At 39.0% G+C, this 15707-nt stretch overlaps 1 protein-coding gene across 2 annotated transcripts; it reads right to left on the bottom strand.

Moving 5' to 3' along the window:
* Window positions 1–338: 338 nt before the first annotated feature.
* LOC134865005 (proline-, glutamic acid- and leucine-rich protein 1-like) lies at window positions 339–13161 on the bottom strand. 2 transcript variants are annotated; one of them, XM_063884385.1, is made up of 6 exons: window positions 12807–13160; window positions 9450–9494; window positions 8995–9039; window positions 7856–8003; window positions 6650–6811; window positions 339–6145 (listed from the first exon to the last, which is right to left on the bottom strand). In XM_063884385.1, the coding sequence occupies exons 1-6, from the start codon at window positions 12855–12857 to the stop codon at window positions 5019–5021; spliced, it is 1578 nt and encodes a 525-aa protein (XP_063740455.1). In that variant the 5' UTR covers window positions 12858–13160; the 3' UTR covers window positions 339–5018. The 2 variants fall into 2 exon arrangements, with proteins under 2 accessions (XP_063740455.1, XP_063740456.1); XM_063884386.1 differs by lacking the exons at window positions 7856–8003; window positions 8995–9039 and having other exon boundaries at window positions 12807–13161.
* Window positions 13162–15707: the final 2546 nt, after the last annotated feature.

Below are 15707 nucleotides of genomic sequence, written 5' to 3'. Positions count from 1 at the left end.
ATTTCACATATTACAACTATGTCTAGCAACAAGAGACTGCAGATGTTGTAACACTGCATGCTGCATTTGACATCTCTGATGGACAGCTGTAACACACAATCACACATTTTAAACCCTTTTTTTGTTGCAGTTACTCCTGAAAAGAGGAATCGTTCTATGTAAGTGCAGCTTGATGATTCATCCTGAGTCACAGGGACAGCCACTTATGAGTGGGTGTTTTTAGCTCATTCCCTGCTGAAAGAAGTTAGTGCATTTTCTTTATTTCAAAGCAGAGTACTGCTTATACCTCAGGCAACTACAACTAGAGATGTGTATATTTACAAAACCACAGACATGCATTTGTTAGCATTTTGAAGCATTTATTTTTGACACAAAATCCACAGTTTTGCTGAATAAATTAGCGCAGATGTCTGTATTCAACAAGGTAGAGCATCAATTTAAAAACCTCGAATTGAAGAAAATGAAATACTGCGCCTTCTGGGGAAAAACAGCACCAGGACAATGTGCAACCAAACAAATATCTAAAGATATGACAGAATCTGCTAGTTTGGATTTTACATCAGAGTAAGCATCAGAAATATCTATGCTATACACCAATATACAAAATCAACTTGATATTCATGATGACACAAACATGTTTGGATATTTATATTGACAAATATCATGTTAACAAATACCAACAACAATCAAATTGGCCTCATAATAAGCAACGATGATTTAAACAGCACAGCAACACGGCCAACGATAACTCTCTCACACATGCGTACAACACACTGTAGAGCCGCAGGTAGAATTGCACAAGGATACCCTCAAAGAACACCACATGTTGTAGCAATATTTATCTGAACTAATCCACATACAATCACATAGAGATACTTCTAAAAATCCTGCTGTCTTGTAGCTGCAGGAGTAAAAGAGGAGAACACTTTCCCGGGGGCAAACAGTCTTGAGTAATCCTGAATTAACAGAGACTTATATTTTTGTTTTTTCCAGGCAAAACAGCATTTCAGCCGTACCAACATGAGCTCTTCAATTTCAATTTTTCAATTCTCGGCATCACAAAATAAAGTCAGTACAAATATAGAGTAAATACTATCTTGATAAGTTGAAGTAAACAGTCCTTTGCAGTCAAAACTCAGCGAGGTAACAGTCTTATATCAGGCCTTGGCCTTCAGTGGCAATGAGGGTAGAGTTTGGGCATTTTGTTTGTACATACTAGCTTCTGACAAGGAAAGTAAATCAAAATAGTTCTATATACACTGAAATCAGGACAGTTTGGCTTCAACGTCAAATCAGAGCTGGGATCCAAGTAGCCTCTGGTTGTGCCTCTTGTTTCTTACAATTACATTCGAGATACAGAGCTAAACATCCGTTTGAACAAGAAATACCTAAAATTCATTTAACAACATGACAACACTGATCAAATCAAACAAGGATGCCTTTATCAATCTGTTGTAAAATAAAAAGGTACTTTTCTTTTATCTTTTCCTGAATTTCAACTCTATTTCCAATTTATGAGTATGACACAATAAGAATATATAAATAAGGTGTTTTCTTTTTTTATGTCTAAAACCAGATCCAGAGTTCTGCATATACAATTTAAAAAAGAAAAGTAATTTTGACAACGTTAAAGTCCTTCCTTTCTACTTTTTAAGCACAGACAAGCTTGTACTGTTTAAAACCCGACCTAGCTGATTTAAACCACGTCATATTTGACAAGCCATTCTAATTATTTAGAATTTTCATAACATAATATTTCATCGTTTGGTTGAGCAATGTAAAATTGACACACACAAATCGCCATCGACGGGAATTAAGACACACTTTCCACTTCCCCTAAATCCCAATGCTCACAAATGGTTGTAAATATTTATGTATATTGACTTTCTTTGTGCCTTTATACTGACTTTACCTCTTTGGCCATGTTGCATATGGGCCAAAGACCAAATAAATTATATACTATATATGAAAAATAGAAAGTAACATCAATATAGAAAATTTAACAGCTAAAAAAAACAAGTGAATTTTGGTCCACGTTGCACATGAAGCAAGGGCATACATTATTGTACAGCTGCCGTCTTTGTGTGGATTAGGAAAACAAGACTTGCATTTGAGAAATGTCTTCAAACCTTTATCTAATTTTAGGGGATTCTTGAAATAACGTCATCAAATATATTTTTAAGAAACACAGATGCTTAGCTCTGTGACCCCAACATAATGAGTATACACGACAGGCACAACTGGGCCTAGGAAAAACCAGATAATCTCTGTTTGCACTTGGGAGGAACCTTAAGCCAAGGCATTAAAATGCAGAGTCATGTACAATCAAAGGCCTCTGCCCAGAACAGCTCACGGATCAGTAATAAAGAGGTAAATGTCTTTTTCACAACAGTTAATTTCCTATCAACCAGCATTAACTAGAGTAAGGAATAAAGTGTGAATACTATTGCTAAATACTATTTTTGCAAGTCTCACATGTACTTTGTACTGTGTATTTTATAAAGAGACCGCTAAGCACTGCTAGAAAATGTTTGCCCATTTGATGTACGACTTTACAATTTACATAAAACACATATACACTCGCATAGCAGCAGGAAACTATAAAAATGCCTTACAGAAAGTCTATTTTCATCTAGGCACCATATACTTTGATAAACGCACATTAGAGCTTATCACAAAATAAAAACTGTCCAGTCTATAGCCAAAAAATGTACCATAGCCACCAGAAGGATTTCATATTGAAATGTTCAGAGGGGGGAACAGTCTCCGTCAGACCATCCTTCACCTCTGAGACACACCTCTGAGTCATCGCAGAAGAGCTTTCAACAGAGATGATCAGAGGATGTTAAAATGACCTTCATAACAAACCAAAACATGCTTAGACTCAATATACAAACAAGATTAGTCTGTGACAAATAAAGGTCATATTGAGCTGAACCTAGGCAATGTTTTCACTCTGTAGAACCATAAATGAGTTGAAAGCTTTGCCTTCGACTTTAGACATTTAAGGTGGCTTTGCACTGAGCCAAGGACACAATGAAGTGAAGTCTAGTCATTGAACTACACATTTGTCTCATAATGACTAAAGCGAGACAAACATTTACAAAAATGTGATGGAGACGTTCTCGCTTTTCTAAATGTTGTTCTATGCTTTAGTACACTTTGCACTGAGAATTAATTACAAGAGTACATTTGTGCTATTCCCACTGCTAAGATCATCTGGTTTCACACAATCCTAGCAGGCAAGAGCATCTATCACAAGTTTCAACCTCACACTAAGGCTATTCTCTACTGACACACAATGTGCAACTGACAAATGATCTTACATACAAAAAAAGGATCAGCCAGGATACATTAAGAGAAAAGCAGCCCATTTCTCAGGAGTGACCAAGTTTTAGCCACAGCAACAATAAAAGAGGCATTACTCTCACTTTAAACCCTTAACCTCGTACATTTACACCTTTGATATCCCATAATCATTTCTTGCCTCGACCGACATTACAATCGGCAAATTATTTAAAACCCCACACCTGGCATATTGTATTTCCTTACTGCAGTTTAGGACACTTTACCAGAGGGTTTTCAGTCAAGCTGCATGCTATAAAAATGATCCGTAAACAATTTAAATGTTTGTTTTTGTTGCGATGCATAACCTTTTACATTCAGTAACAGTGAGGAGACTAGGCTTAAAGTTTTTGCCTCATAAAAGCCCAACAGTCCGCCTATGGAGGGATCAAATTTACGTTGCCTAGCAAAAAAAAAAATGGCAACGACCATCCAGGAAAACATGTTTAACAACATTAATTCCAAAGTCAAACAGTCAGTTCATTATACAGTCTAATCATGTAACAGTCTGAAACAACAATACAATACCATTGTAAAGCTTTGCCACCCACACGTTATAATTAAAGTTGGCACCCCTTTCCTATTGGGAGCAACATAAGACACAATGTATTAAAACACACCCTTCACAATTCAGTCATAATGGTTCCCTTCTTATTTCCTCTAAAATAGAGGGAAGTAGGCTGGTGAAAGCAAACAAAATCACCTTACAACTAAAAAGGTCACTATATTTCACCAAAACCTCAAACTTTGTTCAATAGTTGTGAACCTCCTTCAAAGATAGGATCCAGTGAATTAAGATTATACAACAGGATCAAGAGACACAATTAGTTAGAGCTGGTCTTGAAAATAAATTGGTGAGTGATTTAACTTCATAAACTCCTACAATATCATTTGTTCAATTTAAAACAATGTAAGTTGATCTTCCTCATTGCTGTCTGGATGATTTGAGTTATACGGTTTTCAGGCAGGGGTTCCCATCCATAGTTTTGTGTAAACCCTTAAAATAAAGCAATATTAATGTGTGGCCCCCTCACACATTGCATACGCCAAGACTTTCAAAACAGGCCCTTTAAAGATTGATTTTCGCCTCTCGATTGTTTTATTTGAACAACTTTAAATCGCCATAAAACTATTAATAGTTTCACATAAAAAAGATTAGAGGAGCGTCATCATGTAGTTTATGTATGATAATGAGTTCCTACTTTCTTACACTGTTAATCGCAAGACACTTGGGGACACGTCTTGGGGGGTTTCTGACCACCAGGCTGGGAACCACTGACTATTAGCCATGTTGTTTTCTAAGGAACTAAAATATTTTTTTATCAGTGTTGCATCATGCAGAGAATAAAAGATGAAATGCAAACAGTAAAGGGACATAGGGATATCACACTGAGCCACTAGAAAAATGGAGATGGGAAAATAGTGATTATTTAAGATTTTTCATCACTTCAGAGAATAAATAAACTTAAAAAAGGGTTTTCAGGTGTCGGCTTCCCTTGGAGTTTCTCATTTAAAGAGGTTTCATTTCTCATCCTGTCTCCAACCATTTAAGTTAAACCTGCAAGACTTTTCTTCAGTGACTTTTCACCTACTAGTCTTGATCCATGAAGATGCTATCAAGCATTATCATCTCACTCTTTCCTCTTTTGGACCACATCTCCGAGACTGTCAGCTTACGAGGACTGCACAGTGATGATGGCCTCGCCCTTCTTCTTGATGATTCTCGAGGATGAAGAGACGTGGCCACACTGTTCAGCGCAGTCGTCAGATAGTGGTGAGTGAGCTGCAGCCTTCGCTCTCAGGGAGCAGTCCATGCTGTCATGCAGCACGTCTGCCCTCTCCTCTTCCTGCAAAGCCTCTTTTCCACCTTTCCCAAAAAGCCCTTTCTGCAGTTCCTCCTCCTCTTGCTCTTCTCTCTTCACGTGACAACGACATACCTCGATGCCCGAGTCACCCGTTAGCCTTCGATGCCGGAAATGATCTTCCTCGTCCTCTTCTTCTTCCTCTTCCTCCTCCTCTCGTTTTTGCTCCTCTTTGTTGTTGTTGTTGTAATGTGTTAAGACAGCAACATTTGAAGCGAAGAGACACGGTTTAGGGGGGGACAGAGTGGGCCTGAGAATTGGACCACGAGGCAGGACCTCTTCTTCTTTGCTTCTCTGAATGGCTCCAAGTGGGTCTGAGAAGACGAGAGGATGGACTTGACCGGGAGGGAGGGAAGATAACAGGATGAGGGGAGAAAGTGGGAGGCGAGAAGGGTGTGAAGGACGAGAGTGTAAAGGAAGAGAGAGAGCTGGAGGAAGGACCCCTTCACTGCCGTTAGGGGACCGTCTTTGCACGGGTATGACATCTGGAGCGGCGGCAGGTATAACATCAGGTGGAGCTTGTGAAGGAGGTGTCGGGGAAGAAGTCGGAGTGAAGTTGGCACCCAGCCTCGGCATGACGGCACAGTCGCACCCTGCTTCACTGGGTGTGGAGAAGTGGCTGCTGTTGTATGTCTCGTCTGTCACCTGGAGAGAGAAGGAGGTGCTGGAGGGGGAGGTGAGGGAGCACGACTCGCAGGAGCAGCTGGTGTAGTTGTCAGAGCTCTGGGAGGAAGTCAGGCCACCGGTACCGGTACCGGGACCGGGGCCCAGATAGGGAGGGCAGGGGTGACGGTGGTGGTGATAATGAGGATAAGAGGAGCTAGGACCCCCCATGGTACCTCCTTGCAGGGCGAAGACGGAGCTGTAAGGCGGAGGAGGTGTGCAGGGCTGAGCAGCCACCTCCTCGTAGGAGGGCAACTTGAAGGATGCCAGAAAACCTGAGACAAAAGAAATGTCACATATCAGATCAAATATGAAGTCTACTAAAAGACTGGAGAGACAGCTTTTAATATTTATCTTACAAAAACCACATGAACAGACAACAACAATGAGTGTAACTTACTAACAAGTACTGCCTGTGGATCCATACCTCCTTAGTGACCAAAAACAATTTAGAAAACACCAATGAGAAACATCTCACATGCTTCCTTTTTTAACATGGGCACTTTAAGTCAATCTCCTATAACATAACTAACTCCTATAAACATAACTAACTCGCCCCCAAAATTAAAACAAACGAACGAAGAAATGCACTATAAATATTGAGTTGTTTGCCTAAAACCACAGTGGCCAGCTGCTCATCAAAATCACATGACTTAATTTTTTTTTAAACTTTTTTTTTTGCAGCATGGATTTTAAAAGGCACTGCAGCTTCCCTGACAGCAGATCTACACTATCTAAAAATAATAATAATATGAATGAAATAACATGAATACACCTACTGAGGTCCAGCATAGACGAAGGGTAGTTGCTGGCTCCGTTGTAGGCGATCAGATTGATCTCCCTCTGTCTCTGCTGCTGTTGGATCCTCAGCTTCGCGCGGCGGTGGCGGTAAGCACAGAAACAGCTGAAGAGGATCAGCATCGTCCACAGCAGCCAGAACCCTGCACACGACGGGAACCAAACAATAATCAAACATCATTATGAATATAACAAATTATTTGTTCTGCTAATTGAAATTGCATCTCAGATTTACTCACATAAGAGGCGACAGTAATGGTTTAAAAATCCTTTATGTTTTACATTACTATTGTAAACTTTCCAAAGAAGATCTTAAGATTTATGATAACTGTCCTTGCTTTGTTTGAATTCATTTGACCATGATATTTATAATTAATATGAATATTTTACAAAAGTAAAATTTCCTACATAGATACTACTTATACATTCAGTGGTTTTAAGTAGCCCACTGCAGGGGAGTGAAGTACAAATCCTTTGATGTCAACATACTTATCACATAACCCTTAACTTTATCTGTAAATGTCCAAATATTTGATACTGTGATCTGATTATAATGATCAGATTAAACTACAGAGCATTGCAACATGCAGCCCAACATTGTTGTTTGGTGCCTCCTAGTGTTTATTTCTTGAACTCTGGCAGCATTTTAGATAGAAGTTAAGACCAATGACATGCTAATGACAACCAAAGTTAATGTGCAGGGTGAAGGGAAAAGCTCGAAGTAATTTGTTGAACAGTAATTCAATATTGACATTGTAAGAGACACACATAGGAAGACAATTATATCATTACAATTGTTCTGTGCAAGAGAGATGTTATAAATGTTAACACTGTCTGGTTGACTCATGAAGAAACTCTGAATTACTTTGAAAATAAGACATGAAATAAATTATTTGGACAACATTTCCTCTGAGGTTATTTCATGGACATTTTGTCTGCATATTCTGGTTTGATACATCCAGTCAAGGCTGCAGAAATCTAATTACCAGGTAAGTCAAAGTACTTTTAAAACCTGCTCTTAGTGCATGTTATAGCAATGCAAATTTAAAAAATGATTGTTTTGTGTGCAGAGGGTTTACTAAACACGTCCTGGCAGGACTCAATAATGCATGTGACAGAGTCAAGCCTTAGCATCGATGACCTTGTTACAGTAACACAGTAGAGAAGAAGCAAGTCAGGTGACTCACACCAGAGTTCATAATAGTAAGTGCAGCAGCCCGTCTCTCCGCAGCAGTGCCCTGTTTCACACAGGTAGCCTGGGTTGTTGTTGACCCCTGGACAGTACTTGGGACTGACACCAGCCTGGCTACCTGAGCCTCCGTGATGTTTTACCACCTAGTGGACAAAACACGGCATTACAGATCACCACAGAGACAATAATGTTTCTGCAGAGCTAAAGTTCAACAGTTGGTGTATCGATGGTTTCCTTTTGAAAAGTATGAGCATCTTACTCCATCTTTAATCAGGCACAGGGGTTACAATCTCAACTTTATATAACCACGTTATCACCTAACAAAAATGTCCTTACTTATTATTATTGTTACTTAAATTATGACAAGCAAGCCATCTTTGTGACAACTGAGAAAACTCCATCTCCTCATGAAGACCATCAAAGAGGGTAGATCTTTAACATGACTTTTTTGGCCGAGATGCCACAACAAGCTGTATATACGGTCACATTATAACTATACTGTGGACGACGTGTTAGAGTAACATTAGCATTCATTTCATGACCATGCTCACCTGATAAATAAGTCCAATACAGACTACATCTTTATTGTAGCTCTGTTTTGACCTCCACCAACTCATATGGGTAATATATGTCTCTTAAGCAGCTTAAATCTCGACTAGGTTCACAAGATAATCACAAATGTTGTGTGTGCAGTGTACAGTGGCATCTTCGGTTTCACAAAGACAGACTTTATCTATGGCTTAGATGTCAGAAATAGTCAGCCGTTAGATTTTGTCTGGACTATATCAAGCAAGACAACGGTACAATGAATTCTGGTGAAAAGGGACTTGCCTAACGCAACAAACAAGCCTAAAATATCTTTGTGATACTGGTCCCAGAGGCTTTTGATGAATAAAGCTGCCTGTGTTAGTTTGAAACCCTGTTGACATGAGCCTGAGTTGACTCAGTTGTTACATGATGCCTTAATGCTTCATGGTGGCTGATAGTTCTCTAGAGACCCCTTTCACATTATACATATAATGAATTTTTCGCATGGAAATATTAATTACTTCAGCCTTAAGATGGTTTTGTGAGATAACAGTATTTTTGTTTTATCGCTACAGGTTGTGGTTAAATATAAAAAACACCTCACACCTTATTCACTGTGCGCATGTCAGGCTCCTTCTGAGAAACAGGCACCTAGAGAAATTGAAAGACCTTTGTGAATTTAAATGTTACATCTTGTCAATTAGCAGGCCCTTGCTGAGTAAACTATTCCCTAACACTAAGGAGAGAAGATCTGAAGCCAATCTATACTTTCAATATTACATTTTAGACACATCATAAAAAGCTGGCACATTTCAATACATGGGGAGAAGAGTCTAGATGAGCTCAGACGCTACAGTAATAATGCTGCAAGAACAGGTTGCTATATCGGTTATGTACATAGTTACCACATATGAGGATGAGAAGTGCTAACAAATAATTATTCTTTGCCATAGCAACCACTGTGGTTACGCTTGGAGGCTTTTTTTACTCATGTGTGGACAATGTTTTATATTATCTAGTGTATGAAATGTTTAGTTGTGGTTGAAGGTCACGCTCCCTACCGTAGCAGCTTCAGTCCCATCCAGCCCCTGCAGGGACATGGTCATCTGTAAAAAGACAGAGAGACAATGGTTAAAAACGAGCCAAACAGAGAGAAATAATATGATGTTAGATACAAAGATCAGCACTACATGATTACTGACAAGGGCACAAACAACCCATTATATTGTGCTGTCATTCTAGTAAGGCATCGGGGGAAAAAAGGCCACTAAAAGCAGTTTCCATACGCAGGTTACCTAACACTCGGCTCCTCAAGGAGCTGGGAAGGTCAAAGGCTTTTTAACAAAACCTATTTCTCCTCTGTGAGCCGAGGTAGCAGACAGATGGCACCAATTCCCAGACACTCTCCCTTTCTCTTTCAAACACACACACATATACTACATGCAATAGCTGCAGCTCTAAGACTGAGGATTTCAATTCTCTATACTCTGTCTAAAAACTGTCAGAAAACAGAGAAAAGCAGCAACAGCATTTCCAAAGCTCAAGGTGACAAGTTCAATTTGCAAAAACGATATAGAGGCCCGAAGATATTCATGTATGTAAAAGCAAGAAAAACAAAAAACTTGATAAAAGCATTAAATAATAATTAAGTTATCAAAATAATATATATGTGTTGATTGACAAGGCATTCTTAAAGTAAAAGCAGTCACATACTGTATGAAGCATCTGGTCCTTCTAAAAGAGTATCAGCTTTCCTCGTGAGGTTATTTTGACAGATGAAGCATCTCAGCCGGAAATGACACCTATAAAAATCACACAGGCTGACCTTCCTTTAGTAAAACGAATGAATACATATATTATGACTTGAGTCTGCATACTATCTACAAAGGAAATAAATACTACATGTGCATTCACCTAGTGCAATCCGGTACATATTGAAAAAAGTTCTGTGTCACTCGCGCATCTGTCCACGGTGAGTAAAAGGAATTCATCCCTGTGTGTGTGCAGCTGGATGTGGGGCCGGGCCACCACCAGAAACAATGTAACACACTGGGGGCTGCAACCATATCACTGATGCTTTTGTTAACAACCGCCTGCTGGTTATGTAGTCAGCATAGGGAACAATGTTGGCTGCAGTAAGTGTGTGTTCATGCACACATGCACACAAAGCGCCACAGGCTCTGAGTTACAACTATGGTCTTTTTACAAAGTCAAAAATGAAAATTAGCCAAATGAGACACGCAGCTAACTCCACACACTGCCCTGAGGCTGTTTAAATGACAATAGTAGCTGTTAGTTTGCCTACAGACAATCACATTTGATCAAGTATATCATATACAACTGTTCATCAGCAACACCTGATGCATCTACAGATTTATGTTGGCATAACATTGCATGCCATTGTGGTGAAAGAGCAAGGACAAGAAGGTGGAGCATGGGACGAACTGAGAATGATTCTTCTGCAGAAAAGTGATGTGGATGCTGGCAGCGACATGTGACCATGAACCCATGATGTCCACAGGCAGTGCATCTAGGTTTTGTACCTAAATTACATTTTGTTGATGTCTCTCTTTGAGAAATATACACATGTTCTTTCAAACTCATTGAAACTTATATAACACAAGCCAAAGTGCTCAAAGCTGGTTATACAAGTACTGACCACAACTTTGCATTCATGACATATTCATAAAGAGGCACAATTACAATTTAAAAACAAACTATATGTTCAAAGAAAGGGTGAAATACAATCCTGAGCAAAGTCCTGGTATGTCAGTGACATATCTACTGACTAGCAACTGTTCAGGACAAGCTATTCTTTATCAACTTTGCTACAACTAATCATAGATAACATTTTTGCTGGAAAAAGTTTCAGCATAGCCCAGCAGAGAAGTCATACTACTGCATATTCAACTGTCAAACTCAACCTCAGGAGGTTCATAAGTAAGCTTTTATAGGGTTATGAAAGACAGAATCACAAGGGTTTCAGGAGGGATTGGAGTTCCTGTGGTAAATCCACCACACGGCACAGAGCACCTGCACATGGGTGTGAAGTGAACATTCAGACTTCCCCAGAGACCACAGACTCACCACAAATGATTTCCACCCCTGGGGTCCCAAGGTTTACCATAGTATCACCACACACACATACATACCTTCACCAACATACTAAATGACTTAAAACCTGTCCGCCTTTTCCTGCCACCTGAAAACCCACAAATCATGAGTGCGGGGACATTGAAAAGCCCTGCTAAAGGCTGCAGGATTTAAGAAAACATTCAAAGTTCTGTAAAGTGCAAATTAGTGAGGTCACAGTAAAGTGAGAATATGCCAATAAAACACGTGATTACGTAATGTTGTAATGAACACGATGCCAAGGATGAAGGAAGGAAATAATATAGTAATCTCCCAACAGGACTTTAATTGTCAGACGGTTTGTGATCAATATTTTGTTATATGGCACAATGGCTGAACATACAGCAGCTTTCTCCTTGAGTGCCTTCAAATAGATAATAATAAATACAGTTGTGTAAGCCTACAAGTGTTCAGATAACAGACTTGAAACAAGGAAACATCATCCTCAGTGTTGAGCCAGCAGTGTCCTGATTCAGCAGTGTGCTGTTATTTTGCTGGACAAGCAGCTGTACAAAGATTTATGGGGCTACAAGGGTCTGGCAGATAAAGCTCTTTTAATGACATGCATAAATTAAAATCAAATCTTTGGTGCATTACGGCAGATTGCATCTGCTATTTTGTTTGAAACAAGAAATTCACCTTAAATCTAATTGTGGGGTTATCAACAAGTTACAAACTGCTTTTCAAATCAATAAATATTCGTCTCATAACTTTCCTATAGATTTCCTAGAAAACGTGGAATTCTGTGGTAGCTTTTAGTTAAGAGGTAATGACCTTACAGGACATTTTAATATATATGTCAAGTATTCCCTTAGTATTCAGGACATCTGTTGTGCGTTTGAGGGCCCATGCTTCTAAAACATATTATCCAATGTTTTTGCATTACCTAGAGCTCTCAAAGTAAGCTTTCCCATTGAGCACAAACACCCAAATTAAAACCATACCTGACAGACTTTACTGGAAACCAAACATTTGCTGCAGTGGTGCAAAAAAAATAAAAAATGCCCCCTTTGTCTTCGATACATAATTTCAACAGATAAAACATCTCAAGATGAAGAAAATGAAAGACAGATGGTTACACAACAAGTTGAGGCCACTGTTTGTCAACAACAACACAGACCTTGGAAAGCATGTTGCTCTGCAGAATAACTGAAGCCCAGCTGTTGGCAGTGTGTGTGTGTGTGTGTGTGTGTGTGTGTGTGTGTGTGTGTGTGTGTGTGTGTGTGTGTGTGTGTGTGTGTGTGTGTGTGTGTGTGTGTGTGTATCAAAGGAAATCTGTGTATTACCTCCTCAGCCTTCAGCCCGAGGCAGAATGTCAGCGTTTTCTCTGGATCCATGGCGAGAGATGAATACCAAGCTAAACAGAGAAAATACACACGCAGAAGTGGGATGTTATTCTGCTAAGCCCCCATTACGGCTGTCCCACTCCACAGACAAGGTGGCTTCCCCATCCGCCATTGCCCGGACGTGCGGACGGATGCCCCTCCCAGACTCAGCTGCACACACCGGAGCACCAGGGTCAGATTCCTGGTATGTTTTATGGGTGGGACCGCGGAGTATCACAGGGCAGACGTGTGTGTCGTCGACTGTTGTTTGCAGTAGTGAAATAAAGGTGTTTTACTCTTTGTTTTCGCAGGGAGTGACGGGGCTGTGCATGATGTCATGCTTCTCCAGCCCCCAAAGTACTTGTATGGGAGCGCTGAGGCTTTGATTGGCCGGAGCTCCCAGCAACAGCCGCACAGAGGCTGCCTCCACACTGTTGCTCTGTTCACTTACTACCAAAACACCTGTGAGTTTACATATCGTAGTAAAACAGCACCATGCTATTAAACAGTATTGTTTTACACAATTTAAAAACATGTTGGCTCAATGACTTATTTTCCTAGCGGTACACCAGGATACCTACAATATACTGTAGAAAACGTATCCAAATATTACACGTAATGAAAATGTAAATTCACTGCAGGAAAAACGAACTTAGTTTAGATCTTTTAGGTGAGTGAAATAGTGAATCAATTCATTCATTACTCATTGCAAGAGAAACCTACATAAAGAAATAATGTCAGGAGAATTATAAAGGGTTCAATAACTAAACATAAAGACTTAATCTTTACAGCTTTGAAGTATCGTTGCATGGCCTACTTGGTATGCAGAATGGCTCCTATCACATTAGTATATAGGTCTATTAGGAATCACATTGATGGTGTTGTTGCTAAAGATCATTATTGCTTTGTATTTAAAATATTAACCTCTAAAGTAATCTGTCTACTTAATGTATTAGAATAAAAAGTATACTATTTTCCTACTATCTAAGTAATGAAATAGCCGAAAATTAAGTGACTTAAGACCAAGTACCTCCACATTGTAATTTAGTACAGTAATTCAATACTTGTAATTAGTTTTATTCCAATGCTACCTATAGCTGAATTTATGTATGTTGTTTGTTTGTTTGTTGGCCTTGTCTATTATGAGCTTGTATGTCCTCATATATTAAATGTTAGTTGACTTTACAACATTCTTATGTTGCTGTCATGGTATGGACACTTGTAAACTAGTTTTAAATCTCTAGAAAATGTTCCTGGCAAAATAAATGACAACACACTCTTTTAAAGTACATTTGGAAATGTATGTGTACTAATTTTTTATTTTTTTTGGTACCATGCAGCTGTCATATTACATGGTCGACTGTCATGTGTTTTGGTCCACATATTCAAAATCCAGACCCGTTTTGGGTTGTTATTCACTAGAGGGCAGCAGACTACACACTTTTCGCATTTTGGGTATTTTCCTGCAGTAGAAAAATAAAACTGCAGCTCAGTAAGACATTGGCAATTACAGTCCTGATGACAGCTAACATAACAGTTAAAGAAATAGTCCTGAATTTCTGCTTTGAGACTTATGCACCATTACTCATTAATCCACCATTGCTTGTCCACATATTTCTTTCTCTCGTGACATAAAAGGGGATCAAGGAAACTCTCGAGTGTTTTCATAGTTCCACCTATATTGTTTTCCCCATAGTTCTTACCAGAGAAATACCAGTTTGAGCTCTTACTCACCAGTATTGGTCATGCATTTAAATGTTAACCCATTGTACTTGCTGGATTAAACACTAATGAACAGGGTGTGGTAACTCTTAAGACATATTATGTGAATGCAGAAATGGGTGTCGATTGGGCTGTAACCATAGCTTGTTCCATACCATGTGAGTGAGCCACATCCAGGAAGGACATGATTACGAATCAAGATTCAGGATTCAATAACTATATTGTCATTGTGTGAGCACAACAAAATTCAGTTCAAAGAATAAAAAGGCACAAATGACATTATTGGTAGCGCTAGACTAAAATCTTCAAAAATCTCTACCCACATGAATTAATACTGTACCCCTGGTTAACTGTAAATTTATGATTCTATACAGCATCATTGGGTCAACTTGTTTGCTAACCCCACATAATGACAAACACACTTTCTCTGACTTGTCTTTGCTCATAGGCCTACACATGCATGAAAACACCCACACAAAAACAACAAACCCAAAATAAACCTTAATAGGCAATCGAAGTAAGGTTTTATTTTAGTGAAAATAAAACCACAAGTGTATCATGCTGTGGTAAATAAAAAGAAAATACAGTATGTTTCATGAAATACTCTGGATTATTTTAAGAAAAACTGGAACTAGAAAGTTCTGTCACACAATTCTTGTTTTATATGTGAAAAAAAGAATTATTAATCTGTTAAAAACAGGAACACTTGAGAGAACATGAGAAGAGCACACACTTTACTATCCTATTTGGAGAAAATGAAACTCATTTTATGTTTTGATTTCCCCTCCATGGTGATGTTAGACATGTGATGTTGCACTAATCACTCCTGTTCCACACCCAGCACCCGAGGAATATCTATACAGGTTACACAATTCAGTGAGATGTGGCCTTGAATCATGTCTCCATCTCTTTTATCTCACATCGTCATCATCCATTGTTATAGAAGAGGACTGGCTACAACCAGGAAGCTATTCATCCACAAATACATGTTGGATATTTCTTGCAACCCAACAGAAACAGTGATATTTCAGGTGAGACTTTTTTGGCATTGAATCCTCAACACAACAAGAACAAAAAGAAATTACATTTTCAGCTCCCAAGTAAATAAAATATTAGGAGCCAAAATGAAAAACTGAGCTT

Source organism: Eleginops maclovinus, chromosome 5 (genome assembly GCF_036324505.1).
Source record: "Eleginops maclovinus isolate JMC-PN-2008 ecotype Puerto Natales chromosome 5, JC_Emac_rtc_rv5, whole genome shotgun sequence".
Taxonomy (NCBI): domain Eukaryota; kingdom Metazoa; phylum Chordata; class Actinopteri; order Perciformes; family Eleginopidae; genus Eleginops; species Eleginops maclovinus.
Note: the sequence above shows the minus strand (reverse complement) of the source record. Positions and strands in the feature narration are given on the sequence as shown.